The following is a 25,611-nucleotide window of genomic DNA, read 5'->3' as shown; positions in this document are numbered from 1 at the left end:
TATGTGCTTGCATGCATTTGATCTATGATTCTAGTGATGGGGCATTTGAATCATGGTATGTGCTATGCATGTTTGCAAATTTTCTTCTTGGAAGTCCTCTCCCAAAAAACTAAAAAATAGATAGTGATTTTGTAAATTTGGACTTCATCATGTCAGGAGTGTGAAATCAATGGTATCAAAGTTGAGTATGATACATTGGTCGGCAAATATTTTTAAATCAAAAGTTTAAGCCTATAATTGAGGGACAAACTCATGTATTTCTTTATTAAAATAATATTTACTTAATTAAAATAATTTCATCTATGTAATGTGGGACCAAATCTTATGCTATAATTTTCTTGGCAATCTTATCCTCGGTTGACCATCCTAAACATCAATAATCACTCCCCTTTAAACATAAAAATTTCAAATTATCATCTTGTATCATCATTGAGAGTTTATTCAACCATGTCTTGAACTTTGCTTCACCACGATTGAAATCCTATAAACCCATCGAAGCCATAAAATGTTGAAAAAAATCTATCCAAGCAAAGACTTAAGCTCTAATACAACTTTTGGGGGAATGGATCAAAGAGGGACCAAAGATTGGCCCAATACATTACTGATAAACTCCATTTTACCCGTTACTCACTACTTAATATTGAGAGCCGAACATAGTATTGACATTCCAAACATTTTTTTTTCACTAATTTGATGCCACTAATCCTAAGACTCACATGCTTTAAAAAATCAAAATATAACAAACCTATGAGTGCAATTTTAAGGTTGATTCAAGGCCGTACTTCATAGAATATCCACTATTTGCATATCAATGATGTCTTTATTTGTAATTTATGGTTTGTCATTCATTTATTTATTTTCATTAATTCTTATTATGCCAATTTTATGTGATATTGTTTTATTTGATCTTGAGTTGTGTCTTTATTTTTGCTAAGGGGCTGTTTAGGATTACGTCGCTTTTTATATTTATTTTTGTTTTTACTTTTATTTTAAAAAAAGTATTTTTCATATGTTTTTATTTCTTTTTTAAGAACAAATCAACTTATTTTTAAAAACACCCAAAATATTTAAAGGTTAATTTGATTGTTTTTAAAAACAACTAAACAAATAATTAGTTCTTTTTAAATTAAAACATAAAAAAAATAAATAAAGAAATTGGAAAACAAAAAAAAAAAATAAAGTGATTGCAAACTATGCCCCTAAATTACCTATTTTTTAAAGTAGTGCTTTGAGTAATTTAACTAATAATGCTGGAAATATTATTCAAAAATGAGTGTCTAAGATGCTTGTCTGTACGATGGCTGTTTTCTCTTTTCCTTGCTTGGTTTCTGTCTCAAGATCTTTGCTTACGTGCTCAACTATCTCTAGCTATGATGTGTGATTTTGCTTATTCCCTTCTCCGTCTTTTGCCTTCTCTTTATGCATTTTCTTATATTATTCTTTTATTACAATCAAGAAAGTCTAAGATAAGTTTCCATTTTGCTCAAAATCACTGGGAAAAGGACCCACTTTGAAGTTCAAATATATGAAAACCATGTGCAACGAAATCCATGCTAACGTTCAACTAAATATTTAAAACTAATTGCAAGGAATTGTAACTGGATTATTGATTAAGGATCTCCATTTAGAAAAAAAGTGTACATGTATGTTTTTTGCTATCAAGCTGAGTTTGACAGGGTTTAGCTTACCTAGAAATTTAAAACATCGTGTCTAGGTTGACTCAAAATTAAAGTCGATTTGGGTTGAGTTGATTTGGAACTAATATTGTGCTGACTCAAAATTGAAGTTGTACTAGTAATTTAAGATTTTGTTTAAATTCACCCCCATTTAAATTATACTAAAAATTTAGCAAAACAGGAATAAATCCTGAAATCTCTAAAAGTACTAGAAATTATCTATTTTTTTCTTGCATAACATCAGCTCTATCATCTAAAGGTTTAAATAGTTTGCTCACCCTGCATACAGGTGGAACTCATCGATTGTTTTGAATTTTTAACTTCTTTGCTTCACAGTGATAGAAATTCTCCTGCTTAGGATGCAACACAAGAAAGTAAAAAGAAAAAAAATTAATTAAACACTCTTCTTGAGTGTACTCTTTTCTATAGTAGGAAGAAATAAGTTGAAATTATAATACTCTGTTTGCAACATCTTTTCTCTTAAATTTTGAAGGTACACATTTAGGCATTCATTTCTAAATTGAATTTCATGAAATATAGCATGACATTTATGCCTGAAAGATAAAAGAAAATTCATTAATACAACTAGATAAAGTAATGCAAAGATATATATGGATACAGCTTATAGGCATAAAAGAATATTTGGCAAAAAAAATTAAGGCATTTGCTGATCTTGTTTGTAATCATCCATGCAAATATATTAGGCCCAATCCCTATGTATGCATTTATATTGTTCATTATATAGTTAGCTTTTCTCTTATTTATATTGTTCATTATCTGGTTAGCCATCTGTAGGAACAAATAAGTAGTAGTTCTCCTGCTTAGGATGCAACATGAAATTATGGCCATAATTTCATGTCTGAATTCAAGTTTTTCTTTAGAAATATCTTCTTCTGCAGGAATAATTGCATTTTTGTAGTACTTCATGTTTGAATTGCTGTTTTAATTGCATTTTTGTAGATCAAATTTGCAAGATGTCATCAGGAAGGTTTGGTCGCTAAATTTAAATTATGGTGAAGATTGGAAGAAGTCACGCGATAAAATGGCATTGCTTTATGTCGAAGCTTTATCATCAAATTGCATCGAACTTGTGAATTTAATTCAGGTGATGAATATGGAAGATCATATTATCGATTTAATTTCAAGCTTTGTTTCCTTTAATCGTATTGTAGTAAAATTTCTGTACCTTTTTTTTGCAATTTTTCTGCTCTCATATAGTACTTTTTTGTAATGTTTTATTAAAACTTTAATTTATATGGTTTCATTCACGAGTTTCTACAATTAAATGTGTGAATGATCACATGACTGCTTTGGAAAGATTATTCAACTTTTTAATAATTCTTGTTAGGGAACTGATCGATTTTGAAATCATCTGAATTCAATCCACCCCTAAAGACTTGAATATCTGCTTTCTTCCCATTTGCCATGATACCTCCTTGGTTCCATTTATTGGGAACATTTAATAATTTGTTATCTTTGGATGATTTTTAGAACACTTGACCCAAAGGTTTTTTTTCACTTCGCATTCTTCTTGATTGCGTTTGAATTTGCTGGTGTGTTTCATGGTCCATTGCTTTCATGCTGCAAGTAATTGCAAAAATTGTTGAATTTCCTATTGTAAGCCTTTCATGACCTCTTGCGCTTGACTCCAACAAATTATCTTAGTTGGCATCCAACCTTAGGGCTCTTTTAAGACTTGATACTGATAGGTGAGCAAGCACTACGCGTTTCAATTCTAAATGTTTACAATAGCTAATGAATAATATTTGATTTTTTAACTCTGAAACTAACTACAAGAGGCTTAAAAATAGAATTTAAAACAATTCAAGAACCATGTTTTTACCAAGAATTGCCACCATAAGAATAGTTTCAGGACTATCAATTTTAGCAAGCCAGATATTCTTAGTGATGCTTCAGGTTAAACAATACCTGATCCAATGTTACTGTTTGACCAAATGCTATTGCCCAATTCTGTCCTTCTGAAGCAACCTGCATCTATTGGCGAACCAGATTTTTTTGAAGGGTAATGGTCACCGGTTCCCATCCTGTGCCACATTGGTTGCCTTGTTTTAGGGCTTACAGCTTGGACCTTCTTGAAGCCTTGTTCCCCTCATTTAAAACCTATGAGAAAAGAAAAGGACAACCAGCATATCACTATGAGAAAAAATAAGTATAATTGACTGGATGCGTGACAAAACAAAGAATCTAGTGACTGGTTTAGCATTCTACACTGAATTCCTTTTTAATAGCAGTTCACAAATTCTTTTTCCTAGTTGCTTTTATTCCGAGCCCTTACTTCTGCTTGAATTTTCCTTGCAATAATTTGTTTCTGCGGTCACTAGAAACTCGTAAACACAATTCTTGATTGGATGTCTGTTTGCCCTTCTAGATTAGAAATCCAGCAGGTGTTTCTGGTTCGGAATCCTTTCCGTTCAATCAACGTGGTGGTTCCATTCTCCTTCCAAATTCGCAGGACCTTCAAGAACCTGCAAGAAAAAAGAGAAAAACACAAGTACATACAACTATTGTTGTAGATTTCCTTCAATTCTTTGAAGACAACTGCTGATCTTTTTTTGTTTTTGACTGGATGCCATTCTTGCTTATATTCTGTGTTGTAGTCTCAGGAGGGCTTCTTGCACTAGCCGAGCTTGGATAGCGACCAGATATAGTGTCTGTGCTCCGACATCGATTTTGGTGTGTCCCAGATTCCATAAACAACACCTCTTCTGTGCTTTTCTTCGAAAATGTGAAATCCTCCCCATATGAGAGCATAGTTCGAAAGAAAACTCAACCAAAAACTGGTTTCTTTTTAAGAGAAGGGTTATGAGTAGGCTAACACCCTAAATAACACACTCTTAATTGCAAAATTAACCTACTAAAGAAAGAGAAGTAAATTAGTCTATTAATTAAAATTAGTTAAAAAAGAACCTTATAGATTAATTGCAATTAATAACCATGTTAATGATAGTTGGGAGTGCTGCAGTATGCAAACATATTATTTTCTCAGAAGAGAAACAGTTTAGATTGAGTACTAATCCAATCAGGGGTATAGTGGTGAGATGTTGAGTGGTTGGACCTTGGGAAGATACTTGATTTTTTCTTAACTATGATCAAATGAGTGATTTGTCTTTTGACAATGCTGGTAAGGTGGAAAAGAGTTGATTATGAGCTCCTCCATGTTCAGCAACTCTACCACCACAACATTGATTACCTCAACCTTCTCGTGTGCTAGCAGCAAGAATGATTTGTTCATGATCAAAATAAGATAGATCAGTAAGCTTGGTGATCTCAAGAATGATTGAGAGCTGCGGTGATATTTGAAACAACAGAGTTAACCAATAATTGAATTCAAATAGATTAGAAACATGGATGGAGACTAGAGGTAAAATTGGCAACATGAAAATTTTTATTTTGGTTTTGCCAACTATTGGGATAATCGTAAATGAAAGATATTAAATAAGCTCATTCTCTTTTCCTTTCAAGGTACCATCATAATCTTAAAGGATTTGTTGCTCTTTTATGAATAGAAGATGCCGTAGTAGAGAGTATGGAATGGAAAAAAATCCAATTAGTACCTTTTTGGTAGTCTTCTAAAACATAACAGTGAAATCAATCATACGTTAGAAAATTTAGCATTTATGTGGAAATATTTCGATCATGTGCTCCTCAATGTCTAGCACTTCTCCCACCACAACATTGATTTCCCCAACAATCACTTGTGCTAATAACAAGGGTGATTTGTTTGTGAGCAAAAGAAGATAGAACAGTAAGCTTAGCGATCTTTAGAATGAAAGAGAGGTGTGGAAATATTTGGAACAATAGAGTTAACCAATAACTGAACTCAAATAAGCTAGAAAGATGGATGGAGACTGTAGGTAAAATTGGCTTGTTGAAAATTTTTATTTTTGTTTTGTCAATAAGTGAGATAATGATAAATGAAAGATATTGAATAAACTCATTCTATTTTACTTTCAAGGTACCGTCATAATCTTAAAATATTTGTTTCTCTGTTGTGAATAGAAGATACTATGGTAGAGTGTATCAACCTAAGGTGTCGTTGCCTTCAATGAATATGGAATGAAAAAAATCCAACATCTTTTTGTTAGTTTACTAAAACATAACAGTGAAATCAATAATCTCCACCACAACAATGATTACGCCAACGACCTCTTGTGCTATAAGTGATTAGTTTGTGATAAAAAAAGATAGAGCAACAAGCTTAGTGATTTTAAGAATGAGTGAGAGTGGCATGGAGATATTTGACACAATAGAGTCAACCATTAATTGAACTCACATAGATTACAGAGATCGATCGACACTAGAGAGGTAAAATTGGCAATGTAAAGATTTTTATTTTTGTTCTACCAACTAGTGGAATGTTGGATCATGGTAAATGAAAGATTTTAAAGAAACTCATTCTATTTGCCTTTCAAGGTACCATTGTAATCGTAAAAGATTTGTTGCTCTGTTGTGAATAGAAGATGCCATTGTAAAGAGTATCAACATGGGGTGTTGTTGTCTTCATAAAATATGAAATGAAAAAAATCTAATATATTTTTGGTTGTCTCCTAAAACATGAAGGTTAAATCAGTCTTATGGTAGACGTTGTTAAGCCTTTATGTGAGAATTACATAGCAAAATGTTTGCCACTTCTTAACTTTGATGGTATTTATTGGTTTGGGATCTAGAGAACCTTGATGAAGAAGTTTGTCACGAGTCAATAAGAAAACAAATGTCTCGGTGCTACGAGAGATAATTGGTGCCATTGATTGTAGAAGTTGTATTAATATTTGAGTTTTATTTTTGACAAAAGAGTAAAGGAAACCATCAAACAACATTATAATGAAGAGATGAGGGCAATGCTAAGTTAATTAACTTTAATGTATGACACATTAACTTAATTCCTCTATAATTTGCACACTCTAGTGCATCTACTTTATTCTTAAATGTAGGAATCAATACAACTCTGTCTCCACTCATCAGACATGTTTTTAGTTTTTAAAATAATATTACGAAGTTCAGTAAGCTGGGAAATTCTCACATCTTCTAAATATTTTCACACTTCTGTTGGAATGCCATCTAATCCTACTACTTTTCTACCTATCCATGTTGAATATTCTCATATACGAAAAATATTTTTTGATTTTTCATCTTTAATACCTTCTACTTGAACTAATTCTTTACTTTTTTATCTCTTTGTTTTTCTTGTTTATAAATATATCTTTCACCTTCTTTAATATTATTGTGTGCTAAAAACTCACAGTAGTAGAGTGATAATTAATGTCTTAGCGTTGAATGAAGATTCAACATACAAATTAAAAAAAAAAAGCTGGAAGTGACACTAAGATTTTTTTCGTGGAAAAACTCTAGAAGGAAAAAATCATAACGCCTAGCTCATTCAAAATAATCCAATGTCTGTAAGCACAAGGGTGTGCCATTCTTGCACGACAGTGAGAAACATGGTTAGAACGATGGTTGCACACATCATCTGTATTTTGCTTACAACGATTGCAAGCAATTGTCACCAGCAACATATGTTAGCTGCAGCAAGCGGTGTGTCACGACTCGAGCCAAAGTTTGGATTAATTAACCAAGACGAGAACGAACTGTCGGATGGTGGAAATAAGTTATTTACTTTTCTCTTTATATCACCAACAGTTTAATATTCAAATATACATGAAATAGCCACTAAAGAAAATAATTAAATTAACAAGTAGAAAATTGTACTTTTCTGGTTGCTGTTCTCGCATTCTATACACATTTGCTCATCTTCTATTATTCTTGTTTAAAAGCTCAAAACCGGAAAAAATACTAAAACAACATAATGAGTTATCTAAAGATAATTTAAGAGTAACCACATTCCTAAAGTATAACAACCCAAGAAAAATAATTCAATATGCATGTTGGTTTTCATATTTTCATAAGAATCTTGTAATATGCCAGTCTTTCATATTTGAATTAGAAATCTTATTATATATGCTAATGTTTGTCTTGATGAAATTTGTTAAATAAAAATACTCAAATCTTCTATATGCATTTCGCTACATTACTTTATACTCTTTACATATACATCTATTTCTGTGAGGATCACCGTCAACAAAATCTAATACACCTTTGCCCGATGTTGCTCCTTCAACTCTCGTTGACACAACGGTTAGTGATCTAAACATCACAATTGTTTGGTGTGGAAATGTCCTTAACTGTCTCCTGGCTGATATTTTCTCGTCAGTATAACGATTAACTATGCAAATATCACAATTGTTTGAGAATGTAAGCTCTTGTCTACTCGACTTTAACTAATATTATCTCGTAAGCACAGTGGTTGGTGAACTATCATAATTATCCAGGGTGGTAAGAAAACTCAACGCGCACGGGTACAATGGAATCCCTAACGTGTATCGTTAAGGGTGAACTACTCTGAATATGCATATATAAACATTCATATATAAGTCATTTCAATCTTCATAACATACATTATCCTGAGACATTTTCATGCATCACTGACATGCACATCTCCTCTGCTGTGCTACTATTCATCATGTATACCACTTGTATTATGCATATCTCTTTTCTTATGTATATCTCTTATATCATGTATATCTCTTTCCATCATGTTTATCATGTATATCTATCCTATTATACCTATCGTACACATTACATATATCATATATATCATGCATGTCATGCATATCTTTATTGCATATCTATTCTGTCTAATAGTATGAAATATTTAACTAAACTAGAATATACTTGAAGTTGAATATATATTTTGAAATAAAAGAGATTACTTAAATTTTAAAATACAATTACTCACCTTGGTTACCACTTCGGATGTCAATTCGGGTCAGCGAGTTGGGTTCGGGTTCGACCAAAAAATGACCCAATCCGAATAATAAACAAGTCAAAAACTAAGACCCAAACCCGAGCTTGACCCGCTAACCTGAACCCGATTTGAAATTTCATGCTTATTTAGGTCATGTTTCGGTTTTGAGGTTTAACCCAAACACGACCTAAATAATTAACGAGTCAAATTCTCAGACCTGAACCCTTGAAAAATATTCGAGTCAACTCTAATCCTAATTTTTTGAGTTGAGTTCGAGTCGGGTTGGCATGTCGGGTCAATTTTTGACATCTCTAGTTTTCATGCTAAATTTTTAATCTTCGCTAACTAGCTGAATGTTGTGGTAACTTTCATGTTGATTTTAATAACCTATAAAACATAATATTAAAATTTAAGGTTGAAGCAATTTATGTTAATCGAATTATTCTTTTTAAATTAGAATATGATTATTTATCTGAAATTGACGAAGCCACTATACGACAAGCTTCCACACACTTTCTTCGAACTCGCCGCTTCTGTTAACCAACCTTAAATTTTAAATGACTTGGGTCTTTAGGATATCTTAGCTCCTAAAGTGATTTAACTCAAAATATAATTTATTTGCCAAAACATACCTTAAACAACTTCTCGACAACCTAATCCTTCTCTGAAGTTGCCAAATCTTTTATCATGTTTTTATCTTCTGAATCTTCCTTTCCTTTTCGTTGTTTTTGCGCCAAAACCGCTATGGAAACTCGTAAACTACTTTTGACACTTCCGACAAAAGATCGACGCCTCTGACGGCTATTGGAAATGAAAAAGATTCACAATTTGGGGCAAATTTTAAAAGAAAGCAAGAGAAAGTAAATTAAAGTTGCAAATGTCGCTAAAACTAGTTTCTTACCTTTTGATTTCATCTCAGATTTCAGATTCGTGGCCTGTGGCATTAGGCGTGCCACCCACCTGGCTTTGTTCATGTCTAATTATGGTAGTTGGGCACTGGCACCTGCGGTAGGGGAAAATAGGAGAGGGAGATGGGAATATGCAGATGAAACAGAGAGATGGGAAAGGGTTTTGAAGACTGGAGAGGATTACTCCATTCGACACATCTAAAGGGTTAAAAACACGAGGGTAGGTCAGTTGGGAACAGTAAGGGTTTGGAAGAATTAAGGAGTTATTTAGTTTAATTAAATTCAAAATTTTCAAGTTTTTAATTGTCGAATCAATTCAAAATTTATATATAGTATTATATATCACATTGATCGTTTTGTTGTGTAGAAGTTTATACATTTGATTCGATTGAAATTCGAGGGATCCGAAATTTGGGTTGAATTTTAAAATTATCAAATTTTTACTTGATTTCACAAAACTGCTTATTACAATCTCACTCCCTTATAACATTTTGTTCTCAAAATTCATGAACTCCACATCAACTATATATATTATGAGAATGAAATATTAAGTGATTCCAAAAATTTATTTCCTGTGAAGTGGTAACTAAAAACATATGTGATAAACTATACATTTGATAAATCCAACGCGACATTGAAAAGACAATTTATCCATCAAATTCCATGCGTCAACATTAGTGGCAATATGCTCTTCTACTTCCTGATGAGTTAAGGAATAAACCCTTGGGTCAATGTTTTGCCTTAATTGTTCACTACGAGTCTTCGTGCCACCTTCTATTATCCTCTGCTGACCACTTCTAGAAGTAGATCTTTCTTTAAACTTTCTTTGAGCTGGATGTCTTCCTCGGTTAACATCTGATGTGAATCTTTGCTCAGACTTAGGGCAGTTTCTCCTCTGATGTCCATGCTGTTTGCATAAGTAACGCCCTTTCATCCCAAACAAAACATTCACAACAATGTTATTTTCCACACTTAACATAGGGCTATATAGTGCTATTGACAGCCTGTCTAACAACTCTACCAATGTAGGACTTTATCTTCCTTCCAATAGACTCTTCCTCTCCCGAGTGAATTGTTGGCGTCACTTCTTTTGAACTTTTTCTCTTCCTCAAATCTCCACGCTTCTGAGTTTACTGGAAATCAACCTACACCCGCATATTCCTCTCCACTAGCATGGAATAGTTTTCAATCCCAAGTGACACTAGTGACAGCCTGATTGAATCTTTTAGTCAAAAAGAACTCTCTGGCATTTCTTCTCTACGTTTGAAATGAGTTGGGGTGTATATCTCGATAGCATAGTAAACTCCACTTCATACAACATAAATAATTGATCTTCTCGCACCAAACTAATGTATTTATCTTGCATCTGTTTCCTGGTAAACAATGGTATAAACCAATCTCTGAAGGATCTCACAAACTTGTTCCACTACACCAAGTGGCTTTTTCTGTCTCCAAGTTTCTCTTGTATCTGACCTTGCCACCATATTTTAGTTTTCACTTTAAAAGCAAAATTGGCCAAGGCAACTCTTCTCTCTAGTGGACATGACAACCCATTAATAATCTTCTCCACTATCAAAAGCTAGTTTTCAACTTCCATTGACCCTTCTCTAGAAAACAAAGGTGGTCTCATATCTTGAAAGAGACTCAAGTACTTATCCATTGGTGCTTCTCCACTGTTACTAGTTTGAGATTGCGAATTTTTAACCAGTTGAGTCACAACATTCATCATATCACATAATACACCAACATTTACTGGTAAGCACATCAGATTCTACATTATCATCTATGATCTCTTTCTAATAATCATCCATAATTCTGAAATAACAACCATATAATTTAATTAGACTCGATTAAACTTTTCAGTTTCTATTATTCATAACTTAATCCAATCATCTTATTTGTTCTTTCATTATAATTCATGCTATTAATCCAAATCTTCTGCTATGCTACCACTTTTGTCACGATTCGACCTGAGGTTTAGAATTAACCAAGATGGGAACAGACAGTCGAATGATGAAAATAAATTCTCTGCTACTCTCTTCTACCACTAACAATTTAATATCCAATTATACATGAAAAAGCCACTTTTAACAAGTAGAAATTTATAACTTTTTGGTTGTTGTTCTCGCCTCCTATATACATCTGTTCTTCTATTCATCTTGTTTAAAAGCTTAGAACCTAACAAAATTATTAAAATAATATATTGAGTTATCTAAAGATAACTCTGGAATAATCACACTCATAAACCATAGTAACTCAAAAGTAAAGATTTTAATATGTATGCTGGTCTTCATATCTTTATAAGAAATATTATAACATGCCAGCCTTTCTTATTTATTTAAGAAATCTTATATATGATAATGCATGTCTCAATAACATTTTCTAAATTAAAATATTCAAGTCTTATATATGTTTTTTTTTTACTTTACTTTATTCTCTTTACATATACATCTGTCTTTGTGAGGATCACCGTCAATAAAATCTAACACACTCTTACCAATATTGTCTGCCGGCTCCCGTTGGCACAACAGTTAGCGATGAAAACATCACAATTGTTAAGTGTAGAAAGGTCTTTACCTGCCTCCTGACCGATATTTTCTGATCGATATAGTGATTAGCAATGTAAACATCACAATTGTTTGAGGAGGTAAGTTTTAGTTTACTCGCCCTTGACCGATATTATCCCGTCTATACAGTGGTTAGTTAACTAAATACTACAATTATCTAGGGAGATAGAAAATTCTATATGTGCGAGTTCATTGGCATCCATTCCCTGTATTGTTAGTGGTTGAACTTCTCTGAATATGCACATACAAGCATTTTTATGTTAGTCATTTTATTCTTCATAGCATACATTATTCTGAGACATCTTTATGTATCTACTAACGTGCATTTCTATTATGTTGTGCAACTATTTATCATGCATTTGTATTATGAATATCTCGTATATTATGCATCTATCTTTCTATCGTATTTATCATGCAGATCTTTCCTATCATGCCTATCTTGTATATCATGTATATCATACACATCATGCATCTCATACAGTTCTATTTTTTCAAACATCATGAAAGATCTAACTAATCTAGGAGATACATGGAGTCAAACATATATTTTGAAATAAAGAAGATTACTAAAATTTAGAAATGTGATTACTTATCTCGGTTACTACATTAAATTCTTAATCTTCGGTAATTAGTTGGATGTTGCAGTAACTTTAATGTTGATCTTAATAATCTATAAAATGTAATATTAAACTTAAAGATTTAATCAATTTCTATTAATCAAATTATTCATCTTAAATTAACATAGAACTATTTGCCTGAAATTTGTAGAGCCACTGTATGACTAGCTTCCACACGCTTGCCTCGAACTCGCAGCCTCAGGTAACCAGCCTGAAATATTAAATGACTTTTGAATTCAGGATATCTTAGCTTCTAAAGTGATTTAACTAAAAATATAATTAATTTGCAAAAACATACCTTAAACAGCTTTTTGATAACCCAACCCTTCTCCAAAGCTGCTAATTCTTCTTCCCTTATGCTATCTTCTCAATCTTTCCTTCCCCTTTGCTGATTTTGTGCCAAGGCTCCTACGAAAACTCGCAAACCACTTTCGACACAAGATCCGTGCCTCCGACTGCTATCAGAAACATAAAAGATGCATGATTTATGGTAAATCTCAAAAGGAAGCAAGAGGAAGGAAATGAAAGTCTCAAATGTTGCTAAAATCAGTTTTGTAACTTTTGATTTGGTCCCATAATTCGGATTCATGGCCTGTGACATTCAATTGGCCGCCCATCTGGCCCTACTCGTGTCTGTCGTAGGGATAAATAAGAGTGGGAGATGGGAAAATGCGGATGAAATAGAGAGATGGTAGAGGGGTTCGAAGACTAGAGAGGATTCCTCCATTCGACACATATTGAGGGTAAAAAACGTGAGGGTAGGTTGGTTGGGAGTAGTAAGAGCGCAGGAGAATTAAGGGAAATTAAATCAATTAAATTCATAACTTTTATTTTTTCTATTTCTCAAACCATTCGAAATTTAGACATAGTATTGTATATCAAATTGATTATTTTGACGCGTAGAATTTTATAAAATTGATTCGATTGAAATCTGAGAGATCCAAAAATTTGAGTACATTTTAATGTTAATTTTTTACTCAATTTAACAAAACTGCTTATTACAAGATGACGATTGGTGGTAGTCGACGGTAGCCGACGGATGATGACCGATGAGTGGCGGTCGGCAGTGTTTGGTGGCTTTGGAGGCCTATGGCTACTCGTCGAGTCTTCTCTTTAGAAGAGACTTTGGAATTCCACTTATTCTCTTCTTCTCTTCTCTTCTCTTCTCAGGTGATGAGAGGAGGTCTATTTATATCATTTTGGGGAGAGACATTTTGGTCTTTCGACGCGTAACTTTCTTAACCACTTGATCGGACAATGTTTGCTCACCCCCTCAATCATAGGTGTTTTTTAAGGATTTGAGTGCCTTAATGACATCAAAATTTAGTTATTGGGCTCTTTGGATTTTTCTCGTCGGGACACTCGATTTGATCATAAATATGCAAAATATGGGTTTCATTTAACAAGTCAATTGATGATCCACAACCTTCAGTTGTACATCAACAACTTGATCTTGGTTTGATCGGATCTGAATTGAACCAATTTTCACATCATTATGTTCGTTTTGTTGAGGCGGTAAGTTTGATTATAAACTTTCTTAAATCGAGGCCTAGATGATCTTGAATTTTAAATTGAATGACTCTTTCTAAGAAAATGCATTGAGATTTGTGCTTGATAAAAATTTGTTGATGACACATCAAGTATCTAATCCATCATAAATATTATTAAAAGGAGAATTTTTTGCATCACAAATTGTTCTCTTGACTTCTTACATCACTTTATATTTTTCCAATTTCTCCATGCATGTATTATACACTTTACTGTAGAATAAAGAGAAAATATTGAATGGTTACTAGAAATATGGTAAAATTTTTATGTTAAATTTTTTAATCAGTATATAACATTTTTCCATGTTGCTTGATCTGTGCCTAACCTAAGTTCACGACTGAATCTATATTGTGGGATTTGGTCTGAGCTTTGTATTTTGCGGCACATCATTATTATTACAAATAAACTGCTCGTACCAATTTTTTGTTTTTCACTAAGCACTATACTTTTGTGCATGCTTGTATTATACACACCATGTGCAAATACACATTTTCTGATGCTTCGAACTGCTGTATAACTTATTGAACTTCCAGAAGGACATTGAAAGGGTAAAAGCTTCTCGATTATTTACTGGAAATGGGCATTATAATGTCCTTTGCTTTTTAAGATAGTTTATTTGTTTCATTGTTAATGTCCTTTGCTTTTTAAGATAGTTTATTTGTTTCATGGTTAGTCCAGCTCAAGGGTTGTGTCATTGTGTACCTCACTTTTTTAACAAGCTGGCTGTCACAGTTAACTTTATTTTCAATTGTGTATTTTTGCTTTCAGTTAATTCAAGACGAGTTGTTTCTGGAAGAAATTGAGAAGCACAGGGTATCAAATAGTAGCTTGATGCCTCTTCCCCTCCAGAAGTATCTGGAAACACTTAAGGCATTAAGTTCTTCTGGAAGTGATATCAAGGCTGATCAAAACATAGCTATCAGATCTTGCAAGACAGACCTGTACCATTATGCCAGGCTATCTGGAGTTCATATACTTGAATGTGTTATGGATTCTGCTCTGTCTGCTGTAAAGAGAGGACAGCTTCAAGTGGCTAGTGATGTATGTGGTGTGTTTGTCATTTAATCTAAACGGAGCTATTTTGTTTTCACTTGTGGAGCGACTTTAATATCATCACAAGCGTTTTAAGTTGCTACATGGCGTTTATTTTATGCCAACTATTCTTCTTTCTGACTGTTATCTGTTGTAGGTCCTTTCATTGTTCCCCCTTCTTCAGCCTCTTGTGGCTGTATTAGGTTGGGACTTGTTGTCTGGCAGGACTGCTGCTAGAAGAAAACTAATGCAGCTTTTATGGACTAGTAAATCACAGGTTCTAAGGATGGAAGAATATCCTTTGTACGGAAAAAAGGATGAGGTAATTTTAGTTTCTGTCCTTTTCATATTTTTCTAGAGTCTCAAACTTTTGTTTATTGACATAATTGACCAACTTTGTTTACTCATCTTGACAGATCTCTTGTGTGGAGTATCAGTGCGATCTTTTATGCTTTCATCTGGATGTTGCGTCATTTGTTGCCTGCATAAATTCTGGACGGCCTTGGAACTCAAAGGCCTCATTACTGTTCTCTCATACGGAGCAGGTTTTAGATGCAAAAGAATATGAGGATTCGGACAGTTTTGTTGAGAACTTCATACTTGAACGGCTTTCGGTAGAAACTCCTATGAGGGTATGTTCTTTTAGAGTAGAATGTAATAGCATTATGCTCTTTCATAAACTTGACATTAAAAAAAAAAGAGGAAAAATAAATTACACCATCATGCATTACTAACTGTGGAAAAGTTCTAGATTTTGAATAATTAGAAATTCAACGAAGTTATAAATTTCTACAAGTTTCCTTCATGTACTGTAGCTATTACAGGATAATATTTTCTAAAAGGTTTCTTCCACCATATTGTGATTAACAACTTTATATTGTTATTGTTCTGATGAAAATCAATTCGATTTCTTATCATCATGAATATTCTTATTATTAACAAAAATATTTTGTGTTCTAACTTCTATATCATATCTCGTTTTATTATAAGTATATGTTATCATTTAATAGCTTAAGAAAGTGTAAGAGATGAAATTGTGGCCTAGTTATACTTGAAGGAAGGGAGAGATGTTTGGGGGGGGGGAGGGAGATTAAAGGGTTGTGCAAATTTTGGAGTAAGATGAGAAGAAGAAGATGAAAGAAAGTACATGTATGTAACTTGGAGCGATCTACATACATAATTTCAGTCTTTGTTGGAAGAAATAAACAATCATAACTGACCTCTTGAAATTGTTTATTTTTAAATCAATTTGAAAGTCCATATAAGTGTTATTCTTATTTGTAAAGGAAAATAATCCCAAAGATAAGGTGGATATTATCTTTATGTTCAATAGTTTAATCTAAAAAAAATTACCGCAAATAAGATAGAAAGAGGAGGATAAAGGAAAGTCCATGTATGTAACTTGGAGCGATCTACATACATAATTTCAGTTTTTGTTTGAAAGAAATAAACAATCATAACTGACCTCTTGAAATTGTTTATTTTTTAATCAATTTGAAAGTCCATATAAGCTATCCTATTTGCAATGGAAAATAATTCCAAAGATAAGGTTGATATTATCCTTATATTCAATGGTTTAATCTAAAAAAAAATTCCGCAAATAAGATAAAAAGAAGAAGCTGAAGGAAAGCCCATGTATGTAAGTCGGAGCGATCGATATACATAATTTTAGTCTTTGTTGAAAGAAATAAACATTGATATCCGACCTCTTGAAATTGTTATACTTATTAATCAATCTGAAAGTCCGTACAAGTTTTCTATTTTTAAAGGAAAATAGTCCCAAAGGTAAGGTTGAGATTATCCTTATTTTCAGTAGTTTTAATCTAATAAAAAAAATGAAATAAAGCAAATTTGGCCTAGAATTGTAAGTGGCTTAGAAAGTCTAAAAAGTTGATCTAGTTTAATACTCTTATATTCTAGTTTAACTTATTGTATTGATCTGTGCGAAACTGGAGCTTAATGGTTTGATTTAGCACAGTGACACCAAGCATAATTATGCTGTATTAATATTGAAATTTTTTAACTTACATAGGATTTCTAGAGAAAATTGAAGAGATTAAAAGTAAATCTAAACATTAATACTTATTTTATAAATGACTCTTGTCAGTCTTTGTTGAAAGAAATAAACAATGATAACTGACCTCTTGAAATTGTTATACTTATTAATCAATTTGAAAGTCTGTACAAGTTTTCTATTTGTAGAGGAACATATTCCCAAAGGTAAGGTTGAGATTATCCTTATTTTCATTAGTTTTAATCCAATAAAAAAAATGAAATAAAGCAAATTTGGCCTAGAATTGTAAGTGGCTTAGCAAGTCTAAAAAGTTGATCTAGTTTAATATTCTTATATTCTAGTTTAACTCATTGTATTGATCTATACGAAACTGGAGCTTAATGGTTTAATTTAGCACAGTGACACCAAGCATAATTATGCTGTATTAATATTGAAATTTTTAACTTACATAGGATTTCTAGATAAAATTGAAGAGATTAAAAGTAAATCTAAACATCATTACTTATTTTATAAATGACACTTGCTAACTCTATGTTTGCAATTTATATCTAAAATTGTTTGCTTAAGGACAAGAATGAATGAGCACTTTTTCTTGGCCATTGTTCATTAGGGGTTAAAGCAGTCAGATGCAACGTTAAAAAAAGAATAACAAATGCAATATTTCACAAAAATATGTCCACAACATTTCACCCATAATAAGTATGACATTGTTGCTTGTTAACTCAACTGGTTCACATTAAGTCTAATAGATCATCAAATTGCTTGAGGCAAACCCTCACATAATTGGAATTTTTAAATGAAGAAAATATGAAGCAAAATTTAAACAAGAAAAATCTTGATACAAAGTTGCTATGTTAAAGCTATAGAAAATTTGTCAGGATTGTCTTGCATGTTATGAAAAAAATTTACATTTTTAAATTAAAATCACCAAAAAAAATTCTAATTTTTTGTTGGATTAAATAATTCTATTAAAAAATTTATTGTTATGTTGTTAACGACTATATATTATAACTAAATTTAATCCTATTATTATTAAATTAAAGCTATATATACACAAGCACAATACTAATATAAGTAGAATGATTGAAGTTTTCAAATTCAAATATATTTTATCAAATACATAAATAATAATAGTTAGAAATAAAAGAAATCATTATTATTGAACTAAACTTAAAATCTTTTTCATTGAACTATATTTAAAACGGGATAAAATATAATCTTTGCCTAAAATTCTTGAGTACCTGCAAACCTAGGATAGTGTAGTGGCACTGAACACCCATTCTGCCCAATCTTTTGTCATACCCTCTCATTGAAAAAAAGATTAAGTATAAGACCCTATTTGGGTTCACTTTCTGTTTTATTTTTTGTTTTTATATTCAGTCTCTTTTATTTTTGTTTTTATATTCAATCTGTTTTATTTTTGTTTTGTTTTCTTTTTTCTGTTTTTAGAGTATTGTTATGATTTATATATATATTTTTAAAATATAAAACATGTTTAATTGGGTATTTTTATTTTTTTAAAAGACAAAAATATACTTTTTAAAAAATTAATTAAATTGTAATAACTGCTAACATAATTAACTTAATTATTTAACATGTTAGTTAATTTTTTTGGTGAGTTATTGAAATTAATTAATTAATTATTTTATTAATCAAAATATTTAGTTATTAATTTTTTGTAGAATTTTATGGATTAATCAAAATTTCATCTAATTTAATTAAATAATTAAATAAATAATTAATTTGTATTTTAATTAAGTTGTGTAATGTTTTATTTAATTATTTTTATATTTAATGATATGTTTAAATAATTTAAGGTTTTAATTTTATTATTATTAATTTAATAGAATAATTAATATTTTATTTGAATTATTATGAATTTAATTGATTAATTATTATGTTAATTAATAGATTTATTATTAAGTTGAGTATTTATGAGTTAATTAAATTCATTTAGGTCCCATTTAAATTATTAATGATGTAATTAGATGATTTTTAATTTAATTAAATAATTAATTAATTCATTATTTAGTATTTTTATTAAGTTGTTTAATTTTTTATTTAAGTCTTTATATATTTTATGATATGTTTAAATAATTTAAGGTTTTAATTGTACTATCATTGACTTAATTAAATGATTAATATTTATTTGAATTATTATAGGTTTAATTGATTAATTATTAGGTAAATTGTGTATATTTATTATTAAATTGAGTAATATTGAGTTAAATAAATTTATTTAGCTTCCAATTAACTTGTTAATGATTTAATTATATAATTATTAATTTAATTAAATATTTATTTAATTCATTAATTAGTTTTGTAATTGTATAATGTTTTATTTAATTATTTGTATATGTAATGATTTGTTTAAAAAATTTAAGGTTTTAATTTTATTTTTATTAACTTAATTTAATTATTACTATTTTATTTGAATTATAATGAGTTTAATTGATTAATTATTAAGTTAGTTAAGTAATTATGAGTTAATTAAAATTCATTTAGGTTCGATTTAAATAATTAATGATTTAATTAGATGATTATTAGTTTAATTAAGTATTTTATTAATTGGTACCCAAACTTAACATCGAAGGGAAGAGGATTGAGATTTGCTCGGATTTAGGGCTGAGCGTGTTTTGGCTGTTTTCAAAACGCAGAGAACACGTGTCACATGTTTTTTATTTTTTGAAAACAACCCTCTTGTCTTTAAAAACAAATTTAAAATAAAGATGAAAAAACGGACAAGCAAATTGTTTTTTTTGTTTGTTTTCTTGTTTTTTGTTTTCAAAAAAAAGAAAAAAAAGAAAAAAAAAAGACCCCATGCAGGCGTTAAGAAACACTGAAATGTTGTCTCTTGTTTCCATAGGTTACATGCCTAGATTTATTTTGCTCTTTTCTATGTATCACTATCCCCTCCATTCTCCTCTCTCGCTCTTTGCACACAACCCCTTTTCTCTCTTATTCGCCTGAATTGTGCTTTGTCTATTCCATTCTTTCTTCAAAATCCTCAAGTCGACTAAACTATAGGTGAGCTTGCCGCCTATCATCTTCTCTTTTGTTCACAACCTCTTCAATTTTTGCTGGCCCTCTTTTTCTCTCATCTCACTTTCTTGTTAACCTCCAAAACCAAAGCCAATCTCGGTCTTATTTTCTTCAACTGCTTCTAGTTTATTCTTATCACCTACGTTGCCATCGAACAAACTCCATTTTTACATTCTATTTCTTACTCTTTCTAGCTCCTTCATTCGTCGAGTCTTTCTTGCTATCGAGCTTATTTGCCATCAATTATCTCTCTCTTTCAAACTCTCTTGCAAGTCGGGATGCTCCATTTTGAGATCTCTCTTCTCTCATTGCACTCTTTGTGACCAATGTTGGACTACGACAATTTGTCCTTCAATTATTCAAATTAATGTTAATTGCTTTTTAACAAGCTTCAACTATATGCAACTCAAGTCGACACCCCATCTCCCATCTTTTATCTCCTCTGCTCAAACAATTTCATCCTCACAATAGTCAAACACTATCGAAATAGTTGTTGGTCCTGCACACTGTTACTTGCTCATCCACCTAACCTTTTTCTCAATCGAGCAAACACATTAAACTCATCCAAAATTGTTGACATCTCTCCCCATCTATCTAACTCATTCTCTCTAAGAGAAAGAAATACAGACATTTTTTCTCTTAAAAATAAAAAATAAATACAAAATATAATAATAAAGTGAAAAGAAAGGAAATAAGATAGGAAAACTTGCATATTGTGTCTATTTTGATCTCATACTTGTTGATTTCGCCATCTTGGCCTCGCATAAGGTGAAAATTCAGAAAAAGCTACAAAATATTTAGTTCCTATTTACATTTTTCTAAGACAGTGAGCAAACAAAAGAATAAATACTCATGCATATTATCCTGACACGGGAAATTTTGTGCCTTTCGTATTTTTTGTGTGAAAGTAATGAAGATCTATGCATTTGTTTTTTTTAAGCACTATAGGTTTGAAACCCGTTTAATTACAATGTATTTGGACATTGACCACACTCACCTTTGAAGTGTGTTGGATAGGTTAATTTAAAGAATAAAATTTTTATTTAAGAGCAAAATTTAAATATTGTTTGTCATATAAGCAATGTTGGAATAAGATTTGAACACGAATACAATGGTATATAAGGAACTTGCTATGAATCTATGGCTTGTAGATGAGCACATATATAACAACACCTTTAGAACTCTTTTGAACGCTTAGAACCCCTACAAAATGAATGAAAATTTTGAATGGTGAATATCAGCTAAGAACCCCCTCCACCCCCCTATTTAGAGGAGAAGAAATGATTCCTCTTTGGGGCATAACTAAAAATTTACTCCATATAATAATGGATTGGTTTGCGAATTGAAATGTGTAAGATGATTTCTACTCATAAAATCTGTAGTTGGTTCCTCTACATATGCATGTGTATATACATAATGAGGAAATGATTTAAAATGAAATACTATTTGTTTTACTGATAGTACTTTCATCCAAACAATCAAAATGCTTGAGATTTTTTAAGGCATGCATGCATGCATCATAAAACAATTTTAAAATTAATCATAATACATTGAAAAATGTGAAAGTGCATCATACGAGACTTTTGAAAACCGTGCAATCTATCTTGGGGAGATTAAAGGATTGTTTAAATTTTTGGAGTAAGATGAGAAGAAAACAATAAAGGAAAGTTAGTGTTTGTAACTCAAAGCAATCAACATACATAATTTTAGTCTTTGTTGGAAGAAATAAACAATCATGGCCAATCTCTTGAAATTATTTATTTATTTATTAATCAATTTGAAAGTCCATACAAGTTATTCTATTTGTAAAGGAAAATAATCCCAAAGATAAGGTTGAGATTATCCTTACTTTCAGTAGTTTTAATCTAAAAAAGGGGAAATAAAGCAAATGTGACCGAGAATGATAAGTGTCTTAGAAAGTCTAGAATGATAAGCTTAGAAAACTTTTTTTAAAATGGAGAATCAATATGGTTCAATGCTAAAAGTTCTATTATAAATATAATTTTTACTGATCTTGAGTTGACATGTGCTTGAATATCAAAGAGATTATCTTAGTATCCTTTATGGCAGATAGTACATGTAAAAAACAGATTGACATTACTAAGAATATGCATACGGTGCATGAACTAGTATTAAAAATAATTGTGAAATGTCCCAAAAAATTTTAATTAGCATTTATATCAAATATTAACATTAAATCTATATCCTTTTATGTTAGTTTATGACATTGCTTACACATGATATTCAAATGAATGTTACTCTATTTTATGTTTTAGGTATGGTTTTAATTGGCGAAACATTTATTGAAATGGGCTAAAAAAATAAAACAATACAGGAAAATTATAGAAGATAAAGCCATTAGAGTTAGTAGAGCAAGAATTGTTATATGATATGATTTTAGTGAGGATGCTATTAGTACAAATAAAATGTCAAAATGGATCCCTAACTCTTTGCAGGGGGCCATTCTTGTTCTGAATTCTATAGAAATGCCGATTTACTTGGGGGAGTTATTTAATAAATGTTGAGATAGCCACATACTCTTTAATAAGAAGAGTATTTTAGATCCCATTAAAAGACTCGGGCTAGTTTTGACATTTTTATATATTTTGGGCTAGTTTGACACTTTTATAGACTTTGTAGCTGATTGGCCTCATGTAAATTATGGACCATTTTTGTACTTAACTCTTATTAACAATTATTCTTCAATAATATTAGAAGATATGAAATCTAAAATTGATTTGATTAGGTATCTTGTATTTGCTGTTACTTCTGGAATTAAGAGTGGATAGTTTAATTGATGAAGTGCTATGGAGATTTGTGTGATAAGATGATCTCATGGAGGTTTAATGTACATTTTACAGAATTGAAATTAGGTTAATGATTTTATATGGATCTTATTATTAAGCTATGGCCTTTTATTTCCGTGTAGTGTAGGATATATGAGATTGTTAAGTTGCATGTGTGGTAAAGCTTTCAAGGATAAATTAGAATCATGCTTCACTTTATGGGAAACGAAGTTGTTTTGTATCAAGTAAGCTTTTGGGTAATTATGCAAGCTTTATAAAGCTTATATTTGTTTTAAATCAAATATCTTGCGCATCATTCTACACACGCTGCAGGTTTCTAATGAATGAACTACAAAGTAGTACCATTGATCTTTTTTTCTTTGTTTGATACTCTCTAACATTGTGATTCTTGTTCGTTAAAAATATTCTTATCATAGAAAGTGACACTTTGTGCGATGCTAAGATAAAGTATTATATTCAAAAGATGCTTGTAATCAAAGATCCAGTCAAAGATTCATTATGCCCAAAATATTTGACTTTTTTTTCGGAGAAAGGGTTTCTTCAAAAAAAAAAAAAAAGAAAAAACTATAAATTTTGTTGAAGAATAGTCTTCTGGGGCACACGCTTGCTGACACTACTTTGGATACTCTTCAGACATTTCATAATGACGGAAAAAAAAAATGCTTCTCTCTGTCAACGCATGGTTGGTATTCTTATCTGACTGTCACTAGATTTGATATATATTTTGTTGTTGGTGTGGTTAGTTAATATTGCAAAATTTGACAAAGAAATATTGGAAGGTGATCATGACGATTTTAAAGGGTGTCAAGAAATCTCATGGAAAAGAAATACTCTTTCATAGTAATAATCACTTAAGAGTTTAAGTTTTTGTTGATATTGATAAGTTATGTTCAGTATAGATAAAAAATTAACTTTTGGATACAATACCAATCTTGTGATCTGGAGTAAGAAGCAAATGATTATGGCAAGATCCAATGTTGAAGTGAAATATATGGCTATGCTTAACTTTGTTTGAGCAATGATGTTTGTAAAACTTTTCTTGAAAGTTTGATTTTCTTCTTATTCAGCTCATATTTTTATGCTTTGATACTTAACCACTTATGTAGTAGCTTTATGTTCCATAAAAAGGACTGAACAATTCGAAGTTCACTTTTATTTTATCAAGAATGTTGGTCTGTCATATAAGATCATTACTCAAGTTGCTAGTGAAGAACCACTACCTGTTAGCTTTATTGGTGATCGCTGTTTCCTCCATTTTTGAAACCTACACGGTAAAATGGTATAGTTAATATATATGCCCCTTCTTGAGGTTGAGTGCTAGTGTAGGATATAATCAAGTTTGGAAAGTCTTTCAGATTTAGTGAGTGTTGTACAATTTATTGCTAATTATATAATTATCCTTATTCTAAATTAGTGGACTCATGAGGTTTCTCATTTTATTGTTATCAAAGTAATTATCTTACTAATAATAATTGATTTTTTTTATATCGATTATCACTGGTAGTTTAACTTTGGCTTGAGTCTTTTCTCTTGAAGGCCATGAGTATAGTTTAAACAAAAATAAATGTCCCTTTGTACGTTTGAGTTCTTAGTAGGTTAAGACTTAATAGGTGTCACGCTTGTATGCTGCACACGCATTTGTTAGTTACAGAAACGAATCAGATGCTAAATGAGGTTGTCCTCTTTGAACTTTAATAATGATGGTATTTCAAGCTTCTCATTATTAATTTGCTGCTAGTTCTCTTTCACCAAAAGAAATTTGTATGAGAAACCAACACATTTAATTATTCCTAGAACTTTCTGATTGGTAATCTTTACTTTGTGTTCTTTCTATTTTTAAAATTCCACTCTATTTCAGTACCATATGATCAGCAATTATTTTATTGATTTTTTTCATCTTTTTGTGAAGAATCTTGTCGCATATGCTGGCAACAAAGTTGATTCTTTTTCACTTTAAATTATTTATATGTTTAAGAATCATATTGATTAGTGAAACCTTTGTAGGTTCTGTTTGATGTAGTTCCTGAAATAAAGTTTCAAGATGCAATTGAGCTCCTTAGCTTGCAGCCAATTGCTTCTACAGCTGAAGCATGGAAGAGGTTTGTAACTTATTTTGATATTTTTTATTTTTGTATTTGATTATGCTGTCGACTTAAAAATTAATTGAAATGACTTTTACTAGGATGCAAGATATTGAGCTTATGCAGATGCGCTATGCTCTCGAATCAGTTCTTCTTGCTTTAGGAGCCATGGAGGACTGTCTGGATATTGGAAAGGAGGGCCAGTTTCATTTAGGGATATGGTTATTGAAAGATGCCCAGAATCACATAGAGGCTATTAATAACATTCCTCGCAAGGTTAACATTTGGACATTTACCAATTTTTGTTTTCTTCCAATTTTCATTATCATTTCTATTTGTGATATTCTACAATTGCTCGTTATAATTCATTTAGTTCATCAAATTTGTGCAAATTTCTTTTGATATTTTCCTCACTGTAACTTTATAAATAGATTTCACATTCCATGCAGCTGTAGTGTTTTCAACATCACTGCTCTCTCTCTCTCTCTCTCTCTCT

At 31.1% G+C, this 25,611-nt stretch overlaps 1 protein-coding gene across 1 annotated transcript in view; it reads left to right on the top strand.

Annotated features, from left to right (window-relative positions):
* Positions 1 to 25,611, top strand: part of LOC110029039 — a 194,533-nt gene that overhangs the window by 4,338 nt on the left and 164,584 nt on the right. The window contains 6 exon segments of the mRNA XM_020731152.1: positions 2,637 to 2,781; positions 14,908 to 15,180; positions 15,329 to 15,493; positions 15,588 to 15,803; positions 25,039 to 25,133; positions 25,217 to 25,391. Of these exon segments, the coding sequence (XP_020586811.1) occupies positions 2,637 to 2,781; positions 14,908 to 15,180; positions 15,329 to 15,493; positions 15,588 to 15,803; positions 25,039 to 25,133; positions 25,217 to 25,391 (1,069 nt within the window).

Source organism: Phalaenopsis equestris, unplaced genomic scaffold (genome assembly GCF_001263595.1).
Source record: "Phalaenopsis equestris unplaced genomic scaffold, ASM126359v1 Scaffold000002, whole genome shotgun sequence".
Taxonomy (NCBI): domain Eukaryota; kingdom Viridiplantae; phylum Streptophyta; class Magnoliopsida; order Asparagales; family Orchidaceae; genus Phalaenopsis; species Phalaenopsis equestris.
Note: the sequence above shows the minus strand (reverse complement) of the source record. Positions and strands in the feature narration are given on the sequence as shown.